At 39.1% G+C, this 23,749-nt stretch overlaps 1 protein-coding gene across 3 annotated transcripts in view; it reads right to left on the bottom strand.

The window, feature by feature from the left end:
• Positions 1 to 9,122: 9,122 nt before the first annotated feature.
• Positions 9,123 to 23,749, bottom strand: part of FAM161A (FAM161 centrosomal protein A) — a 32,962-nt gene continuing 18,335 nt past the window's right edge. Inside the window, exons 2-7 of one of the 3 annotated variants that reach the window (XM_043986090.1) lie at positions 23,418 to 23,665; positions 19,911 to 21,092; positions 19,268 to 19,435; positions 16,850 to 16,949; positions 10,612 to 10,757; positions 9,123 to 9,602 (exon numbers count right to left, since the gene is read on the bottom strand). In XM_043986090.1, coding sequence (XP_043842025.1) covers positions 9,443 to 9,602; positions 10,612 to 10,757; positions 16,850 to 16,949; positions 19,268 to 19,435; positions 19,911 to 21,092; positions 23,418 to 23,665 — 2,004 coding nt within the window. In that variant the 3' untranslated portion in view covers positions 9,123 to 9,442. The remainder of the gene's footprint in view (positions 9,603 to 10,611; positions 10,758 to 16,849; positions 16,950 to 19,267; positions 19,436 to 19,910; positions 21,093 to 23,417; positions 23,666 to 23,749) is intronic. The other 2 variants (XM_043986091.1, XM_043986092.1) reach the window with 2 other exon arrangements.

Raw genomic sequence — 23,749 nt, 5'->3', positions numbered from 1 at the left:
AAACTTTTACAAACATTCCCCTCTTTTTTTTTTTAAATATGCTTATCAAAAATAATACTTCTAGAATCAATTTACACTTGCCATGGCAACCAATTTGCCAAGGAAATGCTTTAAAGAGTTTGATCAAATAATCAGTTGAGAAAAAATAACAAACACAAACAACTCAGAATATGGGAGCACAATACTCCTAGAATTAACATTGTATTATGAAATCAAAACCATCTTGCAATGTTTCAAAATTAGAGATGAATAAATAGAAAAAAATACACATGGAACAATAAAAGACAATGAAATTCAAACTAGGGAAATCTAAATGAGCATGAACTTAATATTAACGAGTATTACAAAATATAAACTTGATCGCATGACTATAAAAAGCTTTTACAAATATTCTCCTTGTTTTAAAAACTAAATATAAAACACAATCTCAAAAGCATGAAAATCTCTATGAAAATAAACCCATACCATTAATTTCAAAATGTATATGTGATAGCATAGAAATCCTATGTAACCTCTGAACTGATACTATTACTACTCTGAGTAAATTCAGAACACTTTTGATTCCGATATCTAAAATCCCCAATACTCATATCAATACCTTGCTGCTTACTTCTACATTTCTGTAAAATATATACCCTTCCATGGCAAAAGAAGCGGAGTCTTGAACTATGTTGATGATTGTCATTCTTATTCGGCTTAAGTTTTTCTTCTTTAACCCCTCTATATTGTCTGTCAGCCTTTTCACCATACAAATGCTTTATAAGATTACTAATTAAAGACAAAAGCAGGTTAGCAAAATTATGAACAAAACGAGCATATCTGGAATTTAAAGGGTTTTCTAAAGTTGTCTCAGAAGCACAGCCAGGCTGGGGAAGGGGTGAGCCTGAAGCTGCAAATGCAGTTAGAGAAAGTTGAGCATGCGCATTAGATCTTTGGACTTCCCAGGCCAGGGAAGCAATGGGCTTGGCCATGGGAGGAGTAGAGGGTGGGGTTTGGAGAGGAGGGGAGGGACCAGAGCAATTAGAATCAGACTTGATTTTGAACTCAGGCCTGGATTCCTCTTCCCCCACTTGGCCTCCAGGTGCTAGGGGATTAAAAGCTTCTAGAGGGTGGGTCATTGCCTCCAGGCATGCAAAATTAAAGCAACAATTAGTGTTAGAACTGGGAAAAGCTGCAGGAATCTCTTCAGGTTTCTCTGAAAAAGCATGGTTGGGAGAGGGAGAGATATTTCCTTGTGTGAGTAAGTTGCTGGCTCTTTTAACAAAAATAAAAAGAAAAATAGAAAATCCACAAAAACAAAGCATTAACATGATCTTATCTCCCATTTGTCTGGTTAAACAGACCAAAATCAAAAATAGGGTAATTAGGGAGTTTAAAAGGTCCATTCGAAAAAATTTAAAGGGAAAACACAGCCAGTGCACCAGTACTTAGCAGTTTAAAGGGAGAGGGAGGGGAAATTTCTTACCCAACCAGAAGATCAGAAGACTGAGGTTTAGCTTTCCTCTTCGTGGTCAGCCATCTGTTAAGGGCTAAAATTCTAGCTAGTCTGTCTAAAATATCTAATGAGTGGTCGCCAATAAATTATAAGCTTTAGCAAGAGTTAGGCTTTTAAGCATTTATTAAGGAAAATAAGAATTTGGTAAAGAGAGAGAGAAAGGCCTAGATTTCTATCTATTAAAGGGAGAGCACATTTCTAGCTCCCTTCTCCGCCAGCGTCCCCAGGAAAGAGCCCCAGAGTCCGCGCCAGTCTCTTCCTTCCTCCTCCCACTAGTCCGCGTCACTTCCTCCCGCCAAAGAAAAGGCTCCTGGTCTTGCCCTCAAAGACCTTCGCTTCATGGGCAGAACTCTTCTACAGTAAGTATCCAGCAGGTGGCATCATTCCAATCGTTACAAAAAGAAACATTGAAAAAAGAGAGAGGGGCAGCTAGGTGGCACAGTGGATAGAGAGCACTGGCCCTGGATTCAGGAAGACCTGAGTTCAATTCCGGCCTCAGACACTTAACGCTTACTAGCTGTGTGACCCTGGGCAAGTCACTTAACCCCAATTGCCTCACCAAAAAAAGAAAAAGAAAAAGAAAATAAGAGAGAATAGGGAACATAAGTTGATGTCTGGAGAAGACAGGAGGGGATGAGCTGAAGGGGTTGGTCTTGGCAAGAGAGGCCACCTCTTCATTAGGGACTGAAGGAAGAGATAATGAGGGAAGATGTCAGAGGAATATGAAATGAGGAGAAGGGGAGGAGCAAGAGCTCCCAGCAGATGGCCTCAATTATTTCGGTGAAATGTGAGGATGGGGGAAAGAGGTTCTAGGGGAGGCCTGAGGAGAAATCAGATTTGGAACAGCTGCTTTGATAAGTAAGCTAGTGACCTGATGTCCCAATCTGGGAAAACAAAGGAGCACAATTTAAAGAACAAATCATTTATTGTGTCTCATTCAGTTTTATTTTATATTTAACTTTTTTTGCTATCTTCACAGATTTATGTGCTATGGTTTTTATGGTATTAAATAAAGTGTATACCATGTTCTCTCTAGGCCCTTATTGTTATTATTTCAAAGGAAAATGTTTTAAAAAACCCATTCCACGTGCTTTTATCTTTTTAGTAGATTTGTATTGATTTTTAAAAATTATATCCCCTATATTCCCCTCCATATGTCTCCCTTGACCCCTCCCATAGATCTATACCTTATTTTTATTTATTTATTTTTTTTTGCGGGGAAATGGGGGTTAAGTGACTTGCCCAGGGTCACACAGCTAGTAAGTGTCAAGTGTCCGAGGCTGGATTTGAACTCAGGTCCTCCTGAATCCAGGGCCAGTTCTTTATCCACTGTGCTATCTAGTCGCCCCCAGATCTATACCTTATAACAAAGATTTTTAAAAGGGGAAAAAGAAAAAAAATTCAGCTAAATCAGCCAACACGTGCGATTTTCCACATCTGTGAACCCCTTACAAAGAAGTCAGGGGAGGTGTTTTCTCATGTTTTTTCTTTTAAGCCAGGCTTGGTTATTAGGTTTTGCAACATTCAACTTCTATTATTCTGTTGTTGTTCTTTCCATTTATAATTATAGTCATTGTCTATTGCTTTTCCAGTTCTGCTTACTTCGATCCACATCAGTTCATGTCTTTGCATGCTTCTCAGGATTTATCAGTGAAGCTTATGGTTTCTTGTTGTATCAGCAATAAGATTCCATTGCATTCATGTATTACCACTGGTTTAACCATGCCATTCCTCAATTAATGGGTCTTTACTTTGATTCCCTGATACTGCAAAAAGTGCTGATATAAATATTTTGCTGTACGTAGGGCCTTTCTTTTTGTTGGGATCCATGGGACAGAGGGTATGGACATTTTAGTCACTTTCTTAGAATAATTCCAATTACTTTCCAGCATATTTGAACCAACTCAAACTTTATCACAGGTGGATTTTCCCCCATATTCTTTTGTTCATTTGTTTATTGGGATATGGCTTTTAGTGTCATAATTTGTATCAATATCTTATATATTTTGGGTGTCAGACTTTTGTGATATTTGATGAAAACCTTTTCCCTATTTTACAGCTTCTCTTATTCTTCATTAATTTACACAAAGCCTTTAGAAGGTTTAAAGCAAATTTAACATTTTATATATATAGTGAAAAAAGGTCATTTTTTTTTAGGGCAGTGAGGGTTAAGTGACTTGCCCAGGGTAACACAGTTAGTAAGTGTCAAGTATCTGAGGTCGGATTTGAACTCAGGTCCTCCTGGATCCAGGGCCGGTGCTTTATCCACTGCGCCACCTAGCTGTCCCAAAAGGTCTATTTTTAAAAAATTATTTTAGAGGTTTCCTTTATTTAAAAATTCCTACCTCTCACTATACTCATGAAAGGTACTTGCTCTTCTTTTATTTTTAATATTATGGCCTTTTAATAACATGGCCTTTAGTAACATGACCTGCTCTTATTTTTAATAATATGATCTTTTATGGTCAGTTATTTTGAATTTTTCCAGCATATGGCATAAGCTATTGTTTTAAATCTCTTTACTGCCAAATTGCTTTTTAGTTTTCCCCACAGGTCTTTTCAAATAGGAAGCCCTTCCCTCAAAAATGTGTTCTTAGGGGCCCAGCTAGGTGATACAGTGGATAAAGCACTGGCACTGGATTCAGGAGGACCTGAGTTCAAATGCAGCCTCAGACACTTAACACTTACTAGCTGTGTGACCCTGGGCAAGTCACTTAACCCTTGTTGCCCCTCAAAGGAAAAAAAAATGTGTTCTTGGGCTTATCAAGCAAAGGGCTACTGTTTTCAATTACTTCTGTTACACAAATCTACTTTTCTGGTTTTTTAATCAGCACCAAATACTTTTTTTAATCATCTATATTTGTTTTTAAGTTACCAACATGAAATAAAGCAAGCACTTTATATACTTCAGAAAACAGAAAAAGAGGATTGTATACGAAATGACGTCTGTTATGTATAATTTGATTTTCTTTTTGAGTAATTAAAAAAATCAATATGGATTTTCAAAGCTATCTTGATTTAGTCTGGCCTTCCTCCTCTTCTGTTTGGTGTATTTTTAAAAATCCACGATTTACTTTTCTTTTGGGGGAAAGATCCTATTCCTAGTCTTTTTCACACAACTGCGGTGTTTAAAATTATATGGCGTTGCCCTACTTCTGTTCCAAGTTTTAGGGAAACATAGCTGGGGTTTCTGACATATTGCTACTTAGAAATTAGAGGCTAAATCACCAGTTTGGGCATTAAGCACTTATTAAAGCATATTAAATATCAGTAAAGAGATAGTATGCGGCTCAGAAAGGAGTGAGAACTCAGCGTGGCCACCTCCTCCGAGTTCCAGGGGGAAGAGAGAGAAAGCCTGCGAGACTGGAGGAGAGCTGGCCCTTCCACACTGTGCAAAGCTAATTGGCTAGCATCATTCGAATCCATTGGTTTACTGGACTTGAGGGTGGTCCGGAGCAGTACGTGCTGAGGTTAGAGTTCAGAGGACAGACCCTCTGAGGGAAGGCTTTCAGGTAGGTGTGGTTTTCATCTCTCATTGTCTCTATTCACAATCCAAGGTCCAACTACATTTTCTTTGGAATTCTCCTGACTCTCAGCTGGCCCCAAGAAAGGTCAGGCTCTCGAGCGGGTGCCTCTGGGAGACCCAAAACCCCATTATTTTCTCATATTGCCATCCTCTCCCATTCAAAATTGGAAAAAAATTAAAAAGATATATTTATAATAAAAACACAAAGTTAAGGAAAATAAATTCCCATTTCATCCATGCCCCAAAATATACATTTTATTCTCATCTTGAATCTATCACCTCAGCACCAAATACTTTTGATGATTGCTGCTTTGTAATATAGTTTGAGGCCTAGTAATTTCATAGCAGGTGATTTTTTTTTTTACTGCCTCCTTATCTATCATTAATTTCAACTTCTTATTAGTCTTTTCTGTTAGCCATCTAAGGTCTGTGAAACCCAGACTTGAAAGATCTGGGCTTAAGTCCTGCTTCTGACACATATTAGCTGCATGACCCTGGGCAAGTCACTTAACTTTTCAGTGTTCTAAGTAACCCCTAAGACTCTGAGTTGCAGAGAAGGTGCTAACTTCCTTATGTCAATGAAATAACAGGTTGAGTCCTTTATAGTCTAAAACTTTATTCCCTTTGGCAGAGAAAACAGAAGCTTCTCATGTTCTATTGTCCCAGACACCCTTAGCAGCACTCTTATGCCTTGTTTTATTTTTTTTTCTCAATGTAGTTAAAAAGCCAAAACAAACATAACCTTTTTCTCTGTCAATCCTTGCTGGAGAAATTTCTTTGAGTTCTAGTATTCCTGACACTATTCTCAACATATGTTACATCATAGAGCCTTTTGGCAGAGATCATTCAAAGGGTATTTGGTTTGTCAATCTACACAGAAAAGACCAAATGGATAAAGAACATCCTGTGATCAGATTTCAATAGATAACCTATAGAACTTTATCCAACAGATGACATAGGACAAAGGGCTGGGGGCAGCTAGGTGGTGCAGTGGATAAAACACCGGCCCTGGAGTCAGGAGGACCTGAGTTCAAATATTACCTCAGACACTTAACACTTACTAGCTGTGTGACCCTGGGCAAGTCACTTAACCCCAATTGCCTCACCAAAAAACCAAAAATAAACAAACAAAGGGCTGGGTCCAGTTGAAAAAAAAAAGCAGGTTGTATTGTTTTGGGAAAATTGCAAAGCACTTTTACTAACCCAAAGCTTCTTATAACAGCAAAAAGTCTTTTTCAAAACCAACATTATTGGGGTGCTGCGGTATGGGAGTGAGACATCACTGAGGCAACTAAAGATGAGTATTACACAGAGGGCAGTGGAAAGAAGCCTAGCTGGTGTGAACAAGCTGCAACATATAATTAGCCAGGAACTCTGTGAAGAATAGGAATAAAGAATGTCATCTTTTCTGTCTGTTAGGCACAAGTGGATGGTGAGAATGCACCACCGGTATACTCATGATACCAAAAGAGGGTGAGGACAGCACATTGAGTGGACTCAGCAAGTTCTGGAAAGATGTGGAGAGGTATACAGGATGGGTGAGCATGCCCTGGCTATGACCTGCAACACTGGCAGGAACTCTCAAATTAATGAGATTACAGATCCATTTTAGCACTGAGGTTGCTTCTAGCTCTAAATGCTAGAGAGGTCCCTATTTTTAAACTTAAAAAAAAATTTTTTTTTAATTTTATTTTTAAACTCTTAGCCTTGGCTTATCTACTTTTTCTCTCTAAATCTTTCAAACTCAGGTAGTACCAGATAAAAAGTCAACAAGGTACGTTCATGCTTGGGTATCTGAAGCCTAAGGGATGGACTGGGGAGTCAAGAAGAACAAAGTTAAAATCTGTTCTCAGATACTTTATGGTGTGACCCTGGGCAAGTCACTTAACCTCTGTTTGCCTCAGTTCCCTCAACTATAAAATGGGGATAATAACTGCATCTACCTCCTACTACAGTTGTGGTGAGGATCAAACGAGAAATGTTAGTGAAGTGCTGTATAAATGCTGTTATTCTTGGGTGAGGTTTTTGCGGGGGGGGGGGCAGGGCAATGAGGGTTAAGTGACTTACCTGGGGTCACACAGCTAGTTAAGTGTCAAGTGTTTGAGGCTGGATTTGAACTCAGGTCCTCCTGAATCCAGGGCCAGTGCTTTATCCACTGTGCAACCTAGCTGCCCCCTTGGGTGAGGTTTTAATGATGTTTTCCTTTCAACAGGACTTAAGCTGATTTAACAACATTTAGCCTTTCTCCTTTCAAGCCATGGCTCATGTCACCTCTACATGAAGCTTCACCTGGTCCCCTGAACTACTAGTGCACTCCCCTATCAAAATACTTAGTATTTAACTACTTTATACTTATTCTCTACCCTTTACATATCCATTTATTTCCTGTACATCTTTATGCATCCTTTCTAGTGTGAGAATCAGAGCTCTGCCCTGAGGAGAAAGCATGTGATTGAGAGACCATGTGACTTTAGCATCTGGAAGTTATATCTATAGAACCACCTGTGGGACTTGTCAATCATAGCTACCAGCCAATTAGCTTGGAGCTGTGTGTGTGGACACCCCTGCTTCCTGTTTCACAGACAGCTTCTGGGAGAAGCCATTGAGGATTGGCCTCTTTTCATCTGGGAAACAATAGTGGTGGCAGATGGAGAACATGGAGGACTCCTCTTAGTTTTTTGGACACCAGCGTGGTGGTGAGAGATTTCATGTGGGTTGCTAGGAAAGGAAATTGCTTTCTTTCTCTCTGGCTATACCAAAAGCTGAGCTACGATTTCCATGCTATAAGGAATCTGTTCTCAATCTCTCTCTCTTCACTAACTTATATATATTTTAGTGAGGCAATTGGCGTTAAGTGACTTGCCTAGGGTCACACAGCTAGTGTTTAGTGTCTGAGGCCAGATTTGAACTCAGGTACTCCTGACTCCAGGGCCGGTACTCTATCCACTGTGCCATCTAGCTGCCCCTATAATATATATTTTAATAAATCTTTAAAAGCCTAAACTCTTGCTGAATTTATCAGTGATTTTAGCCAGCTTCCCCCCAAGACTGGGGGGGAGGGGACAGATTAGAACCCACAATTTAGATTTTAAACGGCACAATTCCCCATCAAGATTTCAACTACTTGAAAATAAGAAATGTTTTGTTTATTGTATCTATATCCCTGATGCCTACTACAGACTGAGACACCAATGACTTAGAAACTGTAGGGACACTGTGTACCCTAATAGCCACATGTATATCATGGAGTTCAGAGAGACTTTAGATACACAGTTGTTATAAGATTGGGTCTGGCAGTCTTGAGATTACTGTAACAGTCTCTCCTTAAGGGAAACTGTAGCTTATAGAATCTATGCATGGAAACAACTGTTATTAAGATTAGGCCTTAATAAAATGATTAATATGGTCATGTTTTACATAATTGCACATGTATAACCCATATCTGATTACTTACCACTTCAGGGAGGAAGGGAAGGAGGAATAAAATTTGGAACTCAAAACTATAAATAAAAATGTTTATTATTTTTAAAGTAATAAAGCAATCAGATATGGGTTATACATGTACAATTATGTAAAACATGACCATATTTAGTCATTTTGTACAAGAAAACTTGAATAAAAGGAAAAAATGAAAGAAAGTGAAAAATAGCATGCTTCAGTCTGTGTTCCATCAACCAGTTCTTTCTTTGGAGGTGGATAATATGTTTCATCAATAGTCCTTTGAGATTGTCTTGGATCATTGTATTGATGAGAATAGTTAAGTCTTTCACAGTTCTTCATTAAACAATACTGTTGTCCCTATGCAAAAAGATTATTATTTTAAAAAATAAAAATAAAAAAAATAGTTGATGCTTAAAAATACTTGGGATTAACTGAAAAAAATATGGTGGTTGGTAGTTTAATTGGAGAGGAATTTCAATATATTTCAATGGAATTTCAACTTCAACATTTCCCTTTGTTAGAAAAACAATTTTCTTAATTAAAACACATCTGTGAGCTACTAGTTGGAAGATTTCACTGACATTACTAGAACCTTCAGTAGTTTTTCCCTTACAAGGAAGATATATTTAGAAATTAAAATGTCTTGCCACATCATGTTTTTAAGAACTCTTTTATTTGAACTACAAATGCTTATTCACATGTAATCAACAGTACATAAAAAGACAAAATGCAGAAGCCATAATTGCATATTAATACTTATTTTTTAAAAATGTCTTCACATTTCTTTGAAAGAGGCATATGCATGATTTACTTACAAAGCATCCATGTGCAATGATTTGGGATTTTTAAAAAAAGATAAAAATGTATACAGAAACCCAACATTTTCTAGACTGCAGCAGACCTGTATCTAAAGAATGTGCCTCCATGAAGTACTTAATACAAGTCAGTTCTTGGCTGTAATCAACAGAAATGTGGTACTTTTAAAAAGCTTCTCTTGTTCCCACTTTCTTCTCCAACAATGCAGAGTTTTCTTCTGAACTATCTTCGTTACTTTCATTGTCGTGATTGAGACCATCTTGTCTGACAAAGTCATTCTGATCATCATTTTCTCCCCTGTGTTCTAGTTTGTCTTCATCAAGGCTAAGACAGGAGGAAAAAAAAATAAAATAAAAAGGATTTCATATGTTAATCATCCAAAGGAAAAATTACAAGGTAAACAAATACTCATGCATATTCTCTTGTTGTGTAATTCTATGTCTTCCTCAAATTCAGGCTGTTGATGCCTTACCAGAAAATTTTGTAGACATACGACTTCTGGAAAAATTACATTTTGGTTTTAGAAATGCTCTATGTTGGGGCAGCTAGGTGGCACAGTGGATAGAGCATCGGCCCTGGATTCAGGAGGACCTGAGTTCAAATCCGGCCTCAGACACTTACCACTTACTAGCTGTGTGACCCTGGGCAAGTCACTTAACCCCAATTGCCTCACAAAAAAAAAAAAAAAGAAATGCTCTATGTCAATGCTTTTGTTATTCACTTAACTCTCATTGTCCCACCAAAAAAAAAAAAAAAACCACCACACAAATCAAAGTGCCATCTTTATGCTACCATTACATTTTCTAGGAGTCAGAAACAAGTTCTTTTTCTCTGTGCCACAGTGGATACAGAGAGCCGGATTTAGGGGGCAGCTAGGTAGTGCAGTGGAGAAAGCACAAGCCTTGGATTCAGGAGGACCTGAGTTCAAATCCGGCCTCAAACATTTGACACTTACTAGCTGTGTGACCCTGGGCAAGTCGCTTAACCCTCACTGCCCCCCCAAAAAAACAAAAACAAAAACAGAGAGCCGGATTTGGAGTGAAGATGACCTTAGTCCAAATTCCACATTAGAGACTTAAGAGCTGTGGGACCCTAACTAAGCAGGTCACTTACTTAATCAACCCCTCTGTGCTCTAGTTTCTTCAACTATAAAATGGGGATAAAGACACCAACTACCTCATAAGATAGTTGTGAGGAACAAATGATAATGATATAATGTGGGTAAAGTGCTTTGTAAGCCCTAAAATGTTATATGAAAAACAAAAGAGTTTAAGATTTGAATAAACAGGGCCTCTTTAAGGGTAAAACTATGAAGAACATCTATGTGTATTACCTCACTTCATCTTCTGAGTAGTTTTCAATCTCTTGGTCTGTCAAGTCTTCTGCCTTTTGGCCTTTCTTTGACACAAACTCGTCACAAAGTCCTAGTCCTCTTAAAGTGTTAGAATAATGCTGTTCTGCTGACATTCTTGCATTTTTCTAAAAGAAAAAAAAACATGTTTGTTAATTAGTTAACCAAAAATGTCTATCTTAAGAAAAAGCAAATTTCCTTAAGTTAAAGCACTATTACTTATCAGGAAGGTGGCTAGAAGCTCCTCTGGAAATAAATTCCATTGGTACCAACATAGATCTATGGGGAACTTTTTTTGGCTGTAATTATTGAAGTTATTATCATGTATATAACTGTAGCCTAAGGCCAGCAAACAAGCTAATAATTTCTTCAGTTACTTTTGGAAAAACTGTATTTCATAACTTGTAAAGAACTCAGTCTTTCAGTCCACACTCTTCCCTCAGTTGATGGTTTAGAAATGTAACAGCAACATGCTATTCCCATGTCCCATCAGAAGTTTCTAATGGTCTGTGGTGATGAACTGTCAGTAGTGAAGTGTGGTTCCATGGAACAAAGCAAGAATGTTCCGAGGTGCCAGCTGAAAACAGAGTTAGGTCTGGTGAGCCTTGGCCAAATTTTGAAGCCCCCAAGGATCGTGGGGTCATTGGTTTGGGGAAGCCCCGAGATGACTTGGAGTCACAGTTATAGATTTAGAGCTTAAAGGGCCTGAACTCTCCCTTTGGGAATATGACTCCCTCATTTTAAGAAACTGAAGCACCAAGAAGCTCAGTGGCTGTCCCAGGATCATGCAGTGAAGAAGGGTCTAAAGCTGGTCTAGCTCTGGTCTGCTGTGTACTACATCAATGCCATGGCTTTCTTCTTGGAGATCACTGGATGTCTGAATTTGGTAGAGGCTCCGGTGAGTGGGTATGAAACCCTCAACACCCTAGAACTGGCCACATTTAAAAACCTTCCTTTATTTCAGGAGGAGCCAGTCCGAGCCAATTCCCTGATGTAAACAAAGGCTTTTTAAATGATTGGAGCTACCTCAGAGTGGACTGGGCTGCGTAAGAGGAGAGCAGAGACAGCATAATCACCTGGAGTCGACTGCTCAAACTACCCAGGAAATGGAATAAAGCCGCGACACACAGAGCTAAATAAGCCCCTGGGATGGGAATCTGAAGCCATCCTAGAATAATAGCCACTGTTGTGGTTCTCTTGTTCAAGGGCCTCCTAGAATGGGCAGTGGCCCAAGTCCAATGACGTCTCTTAGGAGATACCAGAAAAGAGAACCACAGAGGGGGGGGGGAATCCTACTCTTAGCCCACATGCCATTTTTTCTCCCTTAATAACTGACTTTAGCCAACACACCATGTTTTCATTAATGAATCCTATCGGTCACAACATTTCTTCCTGAAACCTCCACTCTGAGTTCCTTTTGGCCAAGCTGAACAAATATAACACACCTTCCACATTTCCCTTCATCGTCCCTTCCCTGGGTTAAGCACCTCCAGTTCCTTCAAGTGATGTGTATATGACACGATCTTGAAGTTCTCTATCCTAATCAACATCCCCTGGACACCTCCAACTTTCCACATTCTTCGCTTAACAGCTAGCAGGATTCTCAAGCTTCTCTCCACCTGCTCTGCTTCGCTGAAGGACCTCAGAGGACCCCTTGTCCAAATAAAAGGAATCCCTTGTTCTAACACGCCCACAAGTGGCTGTGCAGCCTCTGCCTCTGAAGCACCCTGGGGAGAAGGAGCCCACCCCCTCCAGAGGCACCCATTCCAATGGGGAAGAAGTTTAACTAACATCAAGGCCAAAGTGGCACTGGCAGCCTTCACCCATCACTCTGGTTCTGCCTTATGGGACAAGTTTAATCACTCCTCCACTTGAAGGTCCTTCTATAAATAAAGACAACGATCATGTGCCTCCTGAATCCTGACTTCTTTAGGTTAAACACATGGCATGGACTCAAGGCTCTTCATCCTCCTGCTTGTCCTCCTTGGATGTTCTCCAAGTTACTGCTGTCCTCAATCTGTGGTGACCAAAACTGAACACGATATTTGGATGAGGTCTGGCAAAGGCAGAGCAGTGAGAAATGACCACTTCCTTATTCCTGGAAAGTATGCCCTTTTCATGCAGTCCAAGATCTCAGTAGCTTTTCTAGCTGTCAAATCACATTGCTTGACTCCTATATTGAGCTTGCAGTCCACTAAAACCCACAGATCTTTTCAGAACTACCACCAAACCATGCCCCTCCCATCCTGTACTTATGAAGTTGATTTTCTATATTCATGTGCAAGACTACATTCATCCTTACTCAATTACATCTTACTAGGTTAGCCCAAGGCTTTAGCCCCACAGCTCTTAAAGTGTGGTCCAGAGACCCCTGAGATCAAAACTATTTTAATGATAATACTAAGAATTCCATTTTTAATATGGGAAACATGGATAGATAAAACTCGCATAAAAGCCACTGACAGTGGCTCAGGGATCACATAAATCACCTTTTTCAAGACCTTAGGCAGGTGACTTGAATTCATCAAGAGAAGCTAGGTACTCTCTTATCTCCTTACTTATCTTGGGTATCATCTTCCTATCGATTTTGTTAGTCATTTCTACTATAAATGTTATTTTCCCTTGCAGAGAAAACAGAAATAAAACCATTACTGTATTTATTTATTTATTTTTGGCGGGACAATGAGGGTTAAGTGATTTGCCCAGGTTCACACAGCTAGTAAGTGTCAAGTGTCTGAGGCCGGATTTGAACTCAGGTCCTCCTGAATCCAGGGCCAGTACTTTATCCACTGTGCCACTTATCTGCCCCAATAAAACCATTATTGAGTAGCTGTCTTATCTGTTACCAGGCTGCACTGTCCCATACATCCAAAGCAAAGGTGTGATCTTTTTTTTTTTATTTGCCCTTTTCTGCCAATATGACTGAAAAAATCCCCTTTTTGTTGTCCTTAGTTTCCCACACTATCACACTCAGATCCTTCTGAGCTTTAGCATCACTGATGGTATTTTTACAGGACCAAGCCTTGTGCCTTAAGACAATTTTTTTTACATGTCTTTGCTTCCATTTTCTGTACATTTCCTTTTTTTTTTTTCTTTTGGGCGGGACAATGGGGGTTAAGTGACTAGCCCAGGGTCACACAGCTAATAAGTGTCAAGTATCTGGGGCTGGATTTGAACTCAGGTCCTCCTGAATCCAGGGCCAGTACTTTATCCACTGCGCCACCTAGCTGCCCCTGTACATTTCTTTTTAAATCTAAGTTGGTGGGTGAGTTCTCTATGTATTTGCTTCTCTTATCAGTCACTTCAAGCACATCCCCCTTGCCCTTCTCTCAATAGAATTTTTTGCTTTCGGGTCTTCAAACATTCTTGATTATCTCCCATCCTTCCTGGGCTGACTTCCACGGGAGCATTTTGACCCTGGGATCCTACTTCTCTTTCCTCTGCCCCCTCTGATATGTGCTTTCATAAACACTAGGGAGTGTTTCCACATATGCTCTGGTTTCTTCTCCGTCTCTAGCACAAACTCTAGAAGGGAAGGCCACTTCCTCCTAGTGTTCTTACCATTTCCATCACAGCAACCAATTCTTCCTTGTTAGTGAAAAGAAGAATTTCCCCTTTTTCATTTCTCCACCTCTTGAAGGCTGAAATTATCACCAATGTAGGAAGATATTAACTACTCTGCTTTTGGCAAAGAGGGAACTCCAACAGATGTCTGTATAACTGAATTGCTGAATTCCTCCGCTGCTGATCAATCATGACTCTAGCAAGCCAGGACTGTGATCTATTTCCCAAACTTCTCATCTGTTTTCCTCTTTATACTCAGGTGGCAATGTAGGATATGCTAATAACCAAATCACTTCTGTTTCCTCCACCACTGACCTCATTTTCCTGAGATCATTCTATCTCTAGTCACCCTTGTCAATGACCAGTCCTTTTCCCACTCCCCTTGAGTATAGGGGGAAAAGCCTGAAAATTTCTTATCCCATGTTGTTTCTGCTACTTCTGCCTCCTTATCTTGTCTTTGATATCATCAGTCCATCTCTCTTTTAAGTCAGTTAACAAGCATTTATTAAATATCTAGTGCATGCCAGGCACTGTGCTACATACTAAGACTATGGCATCTGATTTTTACCATCTTCTATCAATCTTTATTGCTATAATTTACTTCCTACCAGAATATTCCCCTCTTCTTCAATGACTTTAGCAACTGGCTCACAGATTTCCTCTTCATCCCTTCCCATTCTTCATAGCTATAGGCTATAATAATGTTCAAAGTTTAAGGAACTATAGTTTAGTTGATAATGAACAGGTGTTTTCCCTGAGAAGTAACAAAAAATAGTGAGTTAAAATAAAAACTTCTCTATAATAAGTGTCCTAACTTAAAAATGAAGTGTTCATTTGCTATGGTAGAACTTAAAAAAAGAGATTTCATAAAATTAAGTGGAGTAAAGAAGCATCAGATAGAGTAAAAATAATTCAGGTTACCTAACAGGTAAAATTTTCTTTTAAGCTTTGATTTTGCATATTTATTTTCCATTTTAAACTATCCAATTATTCCTTATTCCTCCCCTCATTTATAAAGTATTTCCCAAGACTTTAGACTTAGAAAAAATTTAAGGAATGAGAATTCATAGAATACTGTAACTGCTTTCTACCACTAGAGTTCACAAGTGATGAAGTAGGAACACTCTACAAATTTGCAATACAGAATAGAGGATAGGAAGTCACAATCTAGTTAGTTTGATCAACACAGACCAGAGAACTGTATAATTCAATCTCCAAAGTGGTTTTTTAAACTTTATTACTGTCTTTGGACAACTACAGTGGTCATATTAATCACATAATGATAAATTTACTTTGTGCTGCAAAAATGCCATTTAAAACATGGGCTCTGTTTGCCTGAAACTGAAACTGACATAAAAAAATCCATACCTAGAGGTATGACATAAAATGTAATATATGACATTATGCTCAAACCTGCATAGAAAACCTACATTTGCATCTTTTTTCCCCCCAGGGTAATGAGGGTTAAGTGACTTGCCCAGGGTCACACAGCTAGTAAGTATCAAGTGTCTGAGGCCGAATTTGAACTCAGATCCGCCTGAATTCAAGGCCAGTGCTCTATCCACTTGGCCACCTAGCTGCCCCCATTTGCATCTTTTAAAAAGATATGACACTGATCCCATGTGGATTTGGGAGTAGACTGTGGTCAGTAAACACACCACTCTTCAATAAGATCCTATTGTTTATGTCTTGAAGACATATATGATAATATCACTAAGCTGATGTGGCTACATCTATAGATAGACAGAGCTGCCACTTGGAGGCTTGACTTTTCTAAGAGCTTTGCCAGCCCTAACTCTGAGTTTATGAGCCTCATTCTCTATGGTTTATGGCTTAAAATGTATGTTGTTAGTAGTACCTCTTCTCTTTTAGGTGGGAGTTGGAGTCAAATCGCTCATGCGTATATCATTTTGGCAGCAGGTTGAGAGGATGATTTAACAGAGATTATGGGCTGTGAAAAGTACTTCATCTCAGGCTACCATACAAATTCTTTTTGTATTATGGAGATTCCATTTAAAGAAAATTAGTTTTGAAAAATATGTTCTTAAAATTTAAATTATCTTAACTGGTAGCATGAAATTTTATACTCTGAGGCCACACTGATGATTCTTGGTGGGTTTAAAAAAAAAAATTATGAACCCCCTAAAAATCTTTTCACCATTTAAAATTAAAGAAAAGCTTTACCTTAAAATCTAATTAAGTCAGTTTTGAAAAATACAAATAGGGGGCAGCTAGGTGGCACAGTGGATAAAGCACCGGCTCTGGAGTCAGGAGAGCCTGAGTTCAAATCCGGCCTCAGACACTTGCCACTTACTAGTTGTGTGACCTTGGGCAAGTCATTTAACCCTCATTGCCCTAAAAAAACCCAAAAAAACCAAATGAAAAATACAAATAACCACTATTTACAGTCAGTGACTAAAATGCTTCCATGAAAAAAATTAAGAATATTTAATATGGAAAAAACTTTACATTCCATACAGACTTAAATATGCCATCAACATAGGTAAGTTCTCAGATTTTTAAACAAAACTATTTGGTTAATTTGATGCACGTGTTATAAATACTTCTTAGAGAATCACTTCATAAAAAGGAAAAGTTGGGAGTTGAAAACAAAAAAGCAAGAAAAACTAAAGAACTAAATGCCAATCCACACAACCTGAGCAACTCTTTCAAACAGTAATGGCCTCTTCTTCAATTTCTTTTCTATTTCTTCTAGTTCTTGTAGGTACTCTTTCATCCTTTCCTTTTCATTCCTTCTATCATTGAAGTAATATAAAAGAAGAAATTAATTTAGTTTTTTAAAGTTATGCTCAAAATAAGAATTGCACAGAATAAGAAGTAGCTTTTCCGAAGACAAATTTCCAAAATGAACTAGGTATAAAACAGGGGGGTGTGTGTGTGTGTGTGTGTGTGACTATGTCAGATAGAAAATGTACTGGCAAATCAGTCTATTCATTGGGAATATACTGGTTGCTAGTGGGTAGTTAGTAAATAGGACCTGGCCTGATGAGGTGAATAGATACTATACCAACCAATTAATGGGCAAACCATCCATTTAATAGCTGGCAGATACACACACACACACACACACACACACACACACACACACACAGACTCCTCTATACAAGTCCCCGAAGACTTTGGGGACACCTTATATATTTGTCATATAGACTTGTGATTTCAATGGTATAGGGAGTGGCCAGTGAGGAAACTCCCTTTCTCCCCATCCATTATGGCCACGGTTTCACAACTTCTGATCTTAGAGAAAGTATACTGCCCAGAATCACAGGATGGGTCAGCAATGGGAACTTGCACCAAGTCAATCTGAATATAAGAGCTGCTCTCCATTCATTATGCCACACCACTTTATATCTATCTATCTTCTACATAACGACCTTTAGGGATGAATCTTAGATTAGAGAAATGAATACTTTCTCTCATGTACTCAAATCTGAAAATTAATGAATTTCGTTTAAGAGTTCTTGCGACAGTATTCCATTCATACACACAAATGCACAGATTCATACTTATGTGTATGTCTAGATAGATGTATAGACACACATACACATATGTCCTAAAATAGGTCTCAGTGCAGTTTTAAGTGTTAATAACTTCAGAACTATAAATGCTACAAACTTACCCCAAAAATAACTTAAAATTTAATTAAATTTCTTTTATATTTACTTAGTTTTATAAACTTTGAATAATAAATTTTAAATTTGAACAAGGCTGGACACCCTGAAACTATGCACTGCATATGTGACAATTCTGGATGACCCCTTCTCAGATTAGTGGACTGGACCTCTGTCCTCTTGCTAAACCACCTATCTCTCTCCATTAGAGTTTTTCTTTTTGGTCATGTCAAAACTGTCATGTATCCATCAAAACCTTCTTTGGATGATCCTAAGGTTAGGATTACAAATCCCATCCTTTTAGTCATCGAGTAGCAGCTGAAGAAAGTTTTTACAAAATCTGAAAACTGGCTAGAGCGAAATAGAACACAAGATAGTTGTTATGTTGAATTTTGGTTTTGTTTTTTTTTTTGAGGCAATTGGGGTTAAGTGACTTGCCCAGGGTCACACAGCTAGTAAATGTCAAGTATCTGAGACTGGATTTGAACTCAGGTCCTCCTGACTCCAGGGCCAGTGCTCTATCCACTGCGCCATCTAGCAGCCCCAGTTACGTTGAATTTTAATAAGAAACAAACCAATTAAAAATTTTAAAAAAATACTTAACCTTCTAAATGTTGTTTTTTAAAGTTTGTAGCATTTATACTTCTGATGTTACTAAAGTTTAAAACTGTATTAAGCCTTTTGGTACATCCTGTACATAGGTCATCAGAAGTGTGTGTGAGTGTGTGAGTGTGTGTATGTGTGATGTATACACACATACATATATATTTATATATAGATATAAAATATAAAAATATATTTATATAAACCTTTACATCTCTACACACACACACACACACACACACACACACACACACACACACACGCGCACACACACAGTCTTGGTCTCAGTGTCCCCAGGCAACAACTTAAAGACTCTGTAGCAAAACAGGTGCCAATCTGCATTGATGGAGGGATTTCTTCCCAGGCAGCTGCTTATACTACTGGAATCCCAAGTCTAGAGTCCCCTCTTCTCCTTCAAAAAAGAGAAAGGAATTAATTTGTATGTCCAGAGATGAACTCTATGTAACTCCTGTCATCCTAAATGATAATCATAGTAGGCTGTGTTCTGAATAACCACTCTGCTGACACTTGGTGCCCTGGAGGAACCTAACCCAATTCCCATGGATTTTTCTAAATACCTGAGGTGACTCGCTATCAGATCATTCCCCTTATACTAATGTTGATAGTTTTCTAAAAAAACTGTTAATTTCTTTAAATGTTCATATGTTGCAATTAATTAAAACAAATCAATATTTAGTTCATAAACCTCATATTATTTTAAAATGTTAGGCTCCATTCCTCTACTGGTTTGGGAGGGACATTTTGCTCTTCAGATATAAACATTTTTATGTTGGTCATAAAAATGTTCAGCCAGAATTTCAAGATTCCTTAAATTATACCTGAGCGTTGTCATTCTGGATTTAGACATTTGAGCTAAACTTTGGTGAGTATCAACAGCCCGAGCTCGGGCCATCAGGACTTTCTGCAATTCTCTCATTCTTTGCCTCTGCTTAGCTAGACTCCGTTTTCGGTCTTCTTCTAATGTTTTCTTTTCCTCAAGGGATCTCCTGAGGGCAAAATAAACTAAGGCTGAATCCATTTTAAGCCAATGAGAATAGTTTCTTAAAAAGGAATCTACATGGGATAAACTAAAGGAGAAAAACAGGTAAACTGTGGTAGACTGAGATAAAGTAAACCAAGTAACTCAAGCATTTGTTCTTTTTGTGAGTGAACAGACTTACATTAGGCTATTTGATTACAGTCCTTTTCACCCAGAGAGCCTGGGACAGAAAATATATTATTTGGGAAAAACACTCTGGCATACTCTAACGGATCAGTGAGTGCTCCTCCCAATGCAGAGTACAACCCATTCATGGCCACCCATCCTGTGACTCCCACAGAATTTTACCACATACAATCTAATCCAGAGGGCAATTTCTTTCATTTGACCAAAATAAAGTATTTTCCCTTGGACTATTAGTAGTTATTCATCAATCACTGACTAGTGAACCCTGCATTTGAATTATGGATGTGCTAAGTTACCTGATGGCTTGCTGTCTTCTTCTTGAAGACACAGTAGGTCTGGGAGATTCTGATTCACTTGATTCACAAAGGGGATACTCGGTCTTTGAGTACCTTGCCTGTACTTTTCCCCTAGGAGACAGATAGGGCCAACGTGTTTCTTTTAAACGTTCTTCGTCGGCCTGAATGTCTTCCAAAATTTTCTCCTTTTTGGAGGGAATTCGCAAAGTTAGAAGATCAAATGGCTCACAGACCGTGGTGGGCCTGGGATTCTTCTGTTCCAAGAGCTGCTTCTGAAACCTCATGTGGAGGGTTTCGAAGTCGGGCACCTGGTACTTGACCTTGTTCCTGTACCTGGTCTTCTCCCTCTGCTCTGTGTGTTTTGTCTTCCTCTTGGGGGACTGGTGAGCCTGCATGTTTCTGGGCAGTGACGACTTCTGTAAGAGCTCCTGCGCTCTCATGTGGACCCTAATTTCTCTGAAGAACTCCTCCTCCTTTAGTCTGTTGCTGAGAGTTGAGCTGTAGGTAGACCTGGGAACAGGTTTCGCTTTAAATTGATTCTGTTTCTTTTCAGGCTTCGGCTCGTCAGCCAGCTGCACCTTCCGAGCTTCTTTCTTCTGCTCTTCCCTTGCGATAAACGTAAATGGCTTTTGGGACGCCAGAAGGATCTTTTTGCTTCTCTCCTTCACCATCTTCTTCCTTTCTTCATTCCTCTCCAGTATTTCATGATAAAGGGGGAGGAAGACAGATTCAGGCACAGGATTGGCTCGGAACCTTTTTTTCCGGGCAAGTTCTTCTTCTTGCTTTTTCAGCAGTTTAAATGCCATCTCTGTCTCTGACCGGGACTTGAGCCATTCTTTTTTTTTCCGGTCTTCTCGGATGGTCATTTGAAAGGGCTTGGGCACCGTAATCTTTGGAGCCCATTCCTTTGGTTTCTTCTCTGGTTTTTCAACTACTGGTGAATCGGAACTGTCAGAGTGAACATAAACATAGTCTTTCACCGAAAAATCATTCCACATGTTCTTGATGTATTCTTTAGCAGAAGCCATCATTTTTACTTCATTTATGTTTTCTTTTTCTATGTTGGAAAATCCACTTTCAGACATATCTGATACACTAATGGAAGAAGGCTGATTCAAATCAGGCTCAGAAAATGATTTTTGCAAAATGGAAGTTTGATAGGAAGAGTTGATCCACACTGAGCTAAGGGGAAAATAATATATTACAATGTGATCAAATACAGGAAACCACAATAGACTTATATAAGATCATTGCGTAGTAAGTTAAACATGACTAAAACAGTATGAGATGATGAAATTACAACAGAACTAGAAGAGACCATAAAAGTCATATTGTCTCAGTCCATTTTATGAGTAAGGAAAACAAGGTCAGAGCTAAAGTGAATTAGTTGGTAATTCACATTCCACAGAACTTAAAAATTTACAAAGCACAGGGCAGCTAGGTGGCTCAGTGAATAAAGCACTGGCCTTGGATTCAGGAGGACCTGAGTTCAAATCCAACCTCGGACACTTGACACTTACTAGCTGTGTGACCCTGGACAAGTCATTTAACCATCATTGCCCTGCAAATTAAACAACAACAACAACAACAAACCCCCCCCCCAAATTTACAAAGCACTTTTCTCACAATGCCTCTATGAAGTAGGTAGGCTAAAAACCATTGTCCCTGTTTTACAAACAAAGAAAGTGGGGCTCAGACTGGTGCTTTGTCAGCTTTCTAGTGTTACTATAGTTCCCAGCACATAGTAGGCGTTTAATAAATGCTCACTTGGGGGCAGCTAGGTGGCGCAGTGGATAGAGCACCGGCCCTGGAGTCAGGAGGACCTGAGTTCAAATCTGGCCTCAGACCTTTGACACTTACTAGCTGTGTGACCCTAGGCAAGTCACTTAACCCCAATTGCCACACACATACACACACACACACACACACACACAAAAGGCTCACTTGACTGACTTGCCCACAATCACAACAGCTAGTGTCTGTGGTCTATAGAGAATATCTTAAAGCTTGGAGATTCTTGTGGGGCTAAGTTATGTTCTTAGACCATGGATGAATTTTCTGGTGCCTGATGAAGGAATGACTGTTGCCTTCATTTGGAAAGATGAAAGGCCTATCTTTGCTCCTCTATGGTATGTTGTAGAAACAGCCATAGATCCTCATATATACGTGCCCACTCTGTTCTATAATTAACTGCTCTCTATTTCTATATGGAGTGTATATGTACCTGTACTTGGGTGCGTTCTTCTGTGTGTGTGTGTGTGTGTGTGTGTGTGTAGTTGGACTTGTTCTTAATATGGAATCAGTACAAGTGCACACCATTTATGATGGAGACTGAACAGTGCCCACAAGTGATGAGGACTCATTGATGCTGCTCAAGGCATGAGGTCCAGCCCATTTCATCACACTACCTGCTCAGGGTTATCAGTTTAAATCCCCATTCAATTTGCTTCAACAAGCAGCTATTTAATGCTTGCTATACTCAGGCACTATATCATGGAATTATACCTCAATTATGAATCAGGTATTCCTCTGTGAGACCACAAGAGGGATGGGCAATAAAGGGGCATGGGGGGGAGGCTACTCGATCCTGACTTCTGACCCAAAAGATGTGGGTACCCTCCCTTTCTCACCAATCTGAACAAACCTGCCACATACCCTAAGATCAAGCATCTTTGGGCAGCTCCCTGGCTGACAGGACTGGAGTATCTGTGCATCCTTTCTCTACTATTTCTATTAAATGATTCAACCTTGGCGCCAAGTGGGTCAAATAGTTCTTTTTTATGTGAATCTTGGAAGAACTTGGTCTTCTGACTTGATACACAGTGTCAGAGACACGCCCAAACCCGTCTTGTGACTACAAGCTCTTTCGGCTAGACAACACTGTCCCTCCAGCTTCTCAAGAGTAGACCTGGAACTAGAACTTGGGGATATTTTAGGGACATCAGATAGAGACTAGAACACTGAATCATAATCCAGGGAGCTTTCAACCACACCCTGAATGCATTTCTGTTAATTTACATATTTAGGGCCTTTAAAATGATATGTTATCAGAGATGATTGAGATGGTCTAGACAGGCAGAAATGCAAACGTTTCTACACACCACTGGCCAGAGAGAAGACTGACCACTGGATGAACATGAGAGTTCAAAAACAAACAAATAAATAAAACAATCTTCTAGTAAACATTTATACCTGTATCATTAAGTGTATATAATACATATGCATATGATGAAAAAATACTCCTAATATTTTTTTTTCTCCTTTTTTTTTGGGTGAGGCATTTGGGGTTAAGTGACTTGCCCAGGGTCACACAGCTAGTAAATGTCAAATGTCTAAGGCCAGATTTGAACTCAGGTCCTCCTGACTCCAGGGCCGGTGCTCTATCCACTGCACCACCTAGCTGCTCCAGCTAATAATATTTTAAACCACTTATTTGTTCAACACAATGAATCATTTTTGAGATTAAATCCAAGAAAACATAGATGGAATCATTAAAAATGAACTTACCTTAAACATGGGCCAGGCCTTTCTTCCTCCATGGTCTCTGGCTGCACTCCCTTTAAATGTAATTTATTTTGATACAGCTTCTCCAATTTGGCCATTGTTTTCATGTGGGCTGCCTTTAGCTCTTCTAACTTCCTGTAATACTCTTGATTGGAGTCATACATTTCAGAAGTGCTCACTAAGTCCTCAAAGCTCCTATTCTCATGAAAGCTCTGTTCGTCCACCATAGAAATGTCAGTATCAAAATCATCCTAGGAGAGGAAAAAAGCCTTTTAAGGAGGAATTTGAAATTCCTGGAATTTAGACATTTTAAATATCTAGAACTGAAAAATTAA

Source organism: Dromiciops gliroides, chromosome 2 (genome assembly GCF_019393635.1).
Source record: "Dromiciops gliroides isolate mDroGli1 chromosome 2, mDroGli1.pri, whole genome shotgun sequence".
Classification (NCBI taxonomy): Eukaryota; Metazoa; Chordata; class Mammalia; order Microbiotheria; family Microbiotheriidae; genus Dromiciops; species Dromiciops gliroides.
This window is presented reverse-complemented; position numbering and strand designations above follow the sequence as displayed.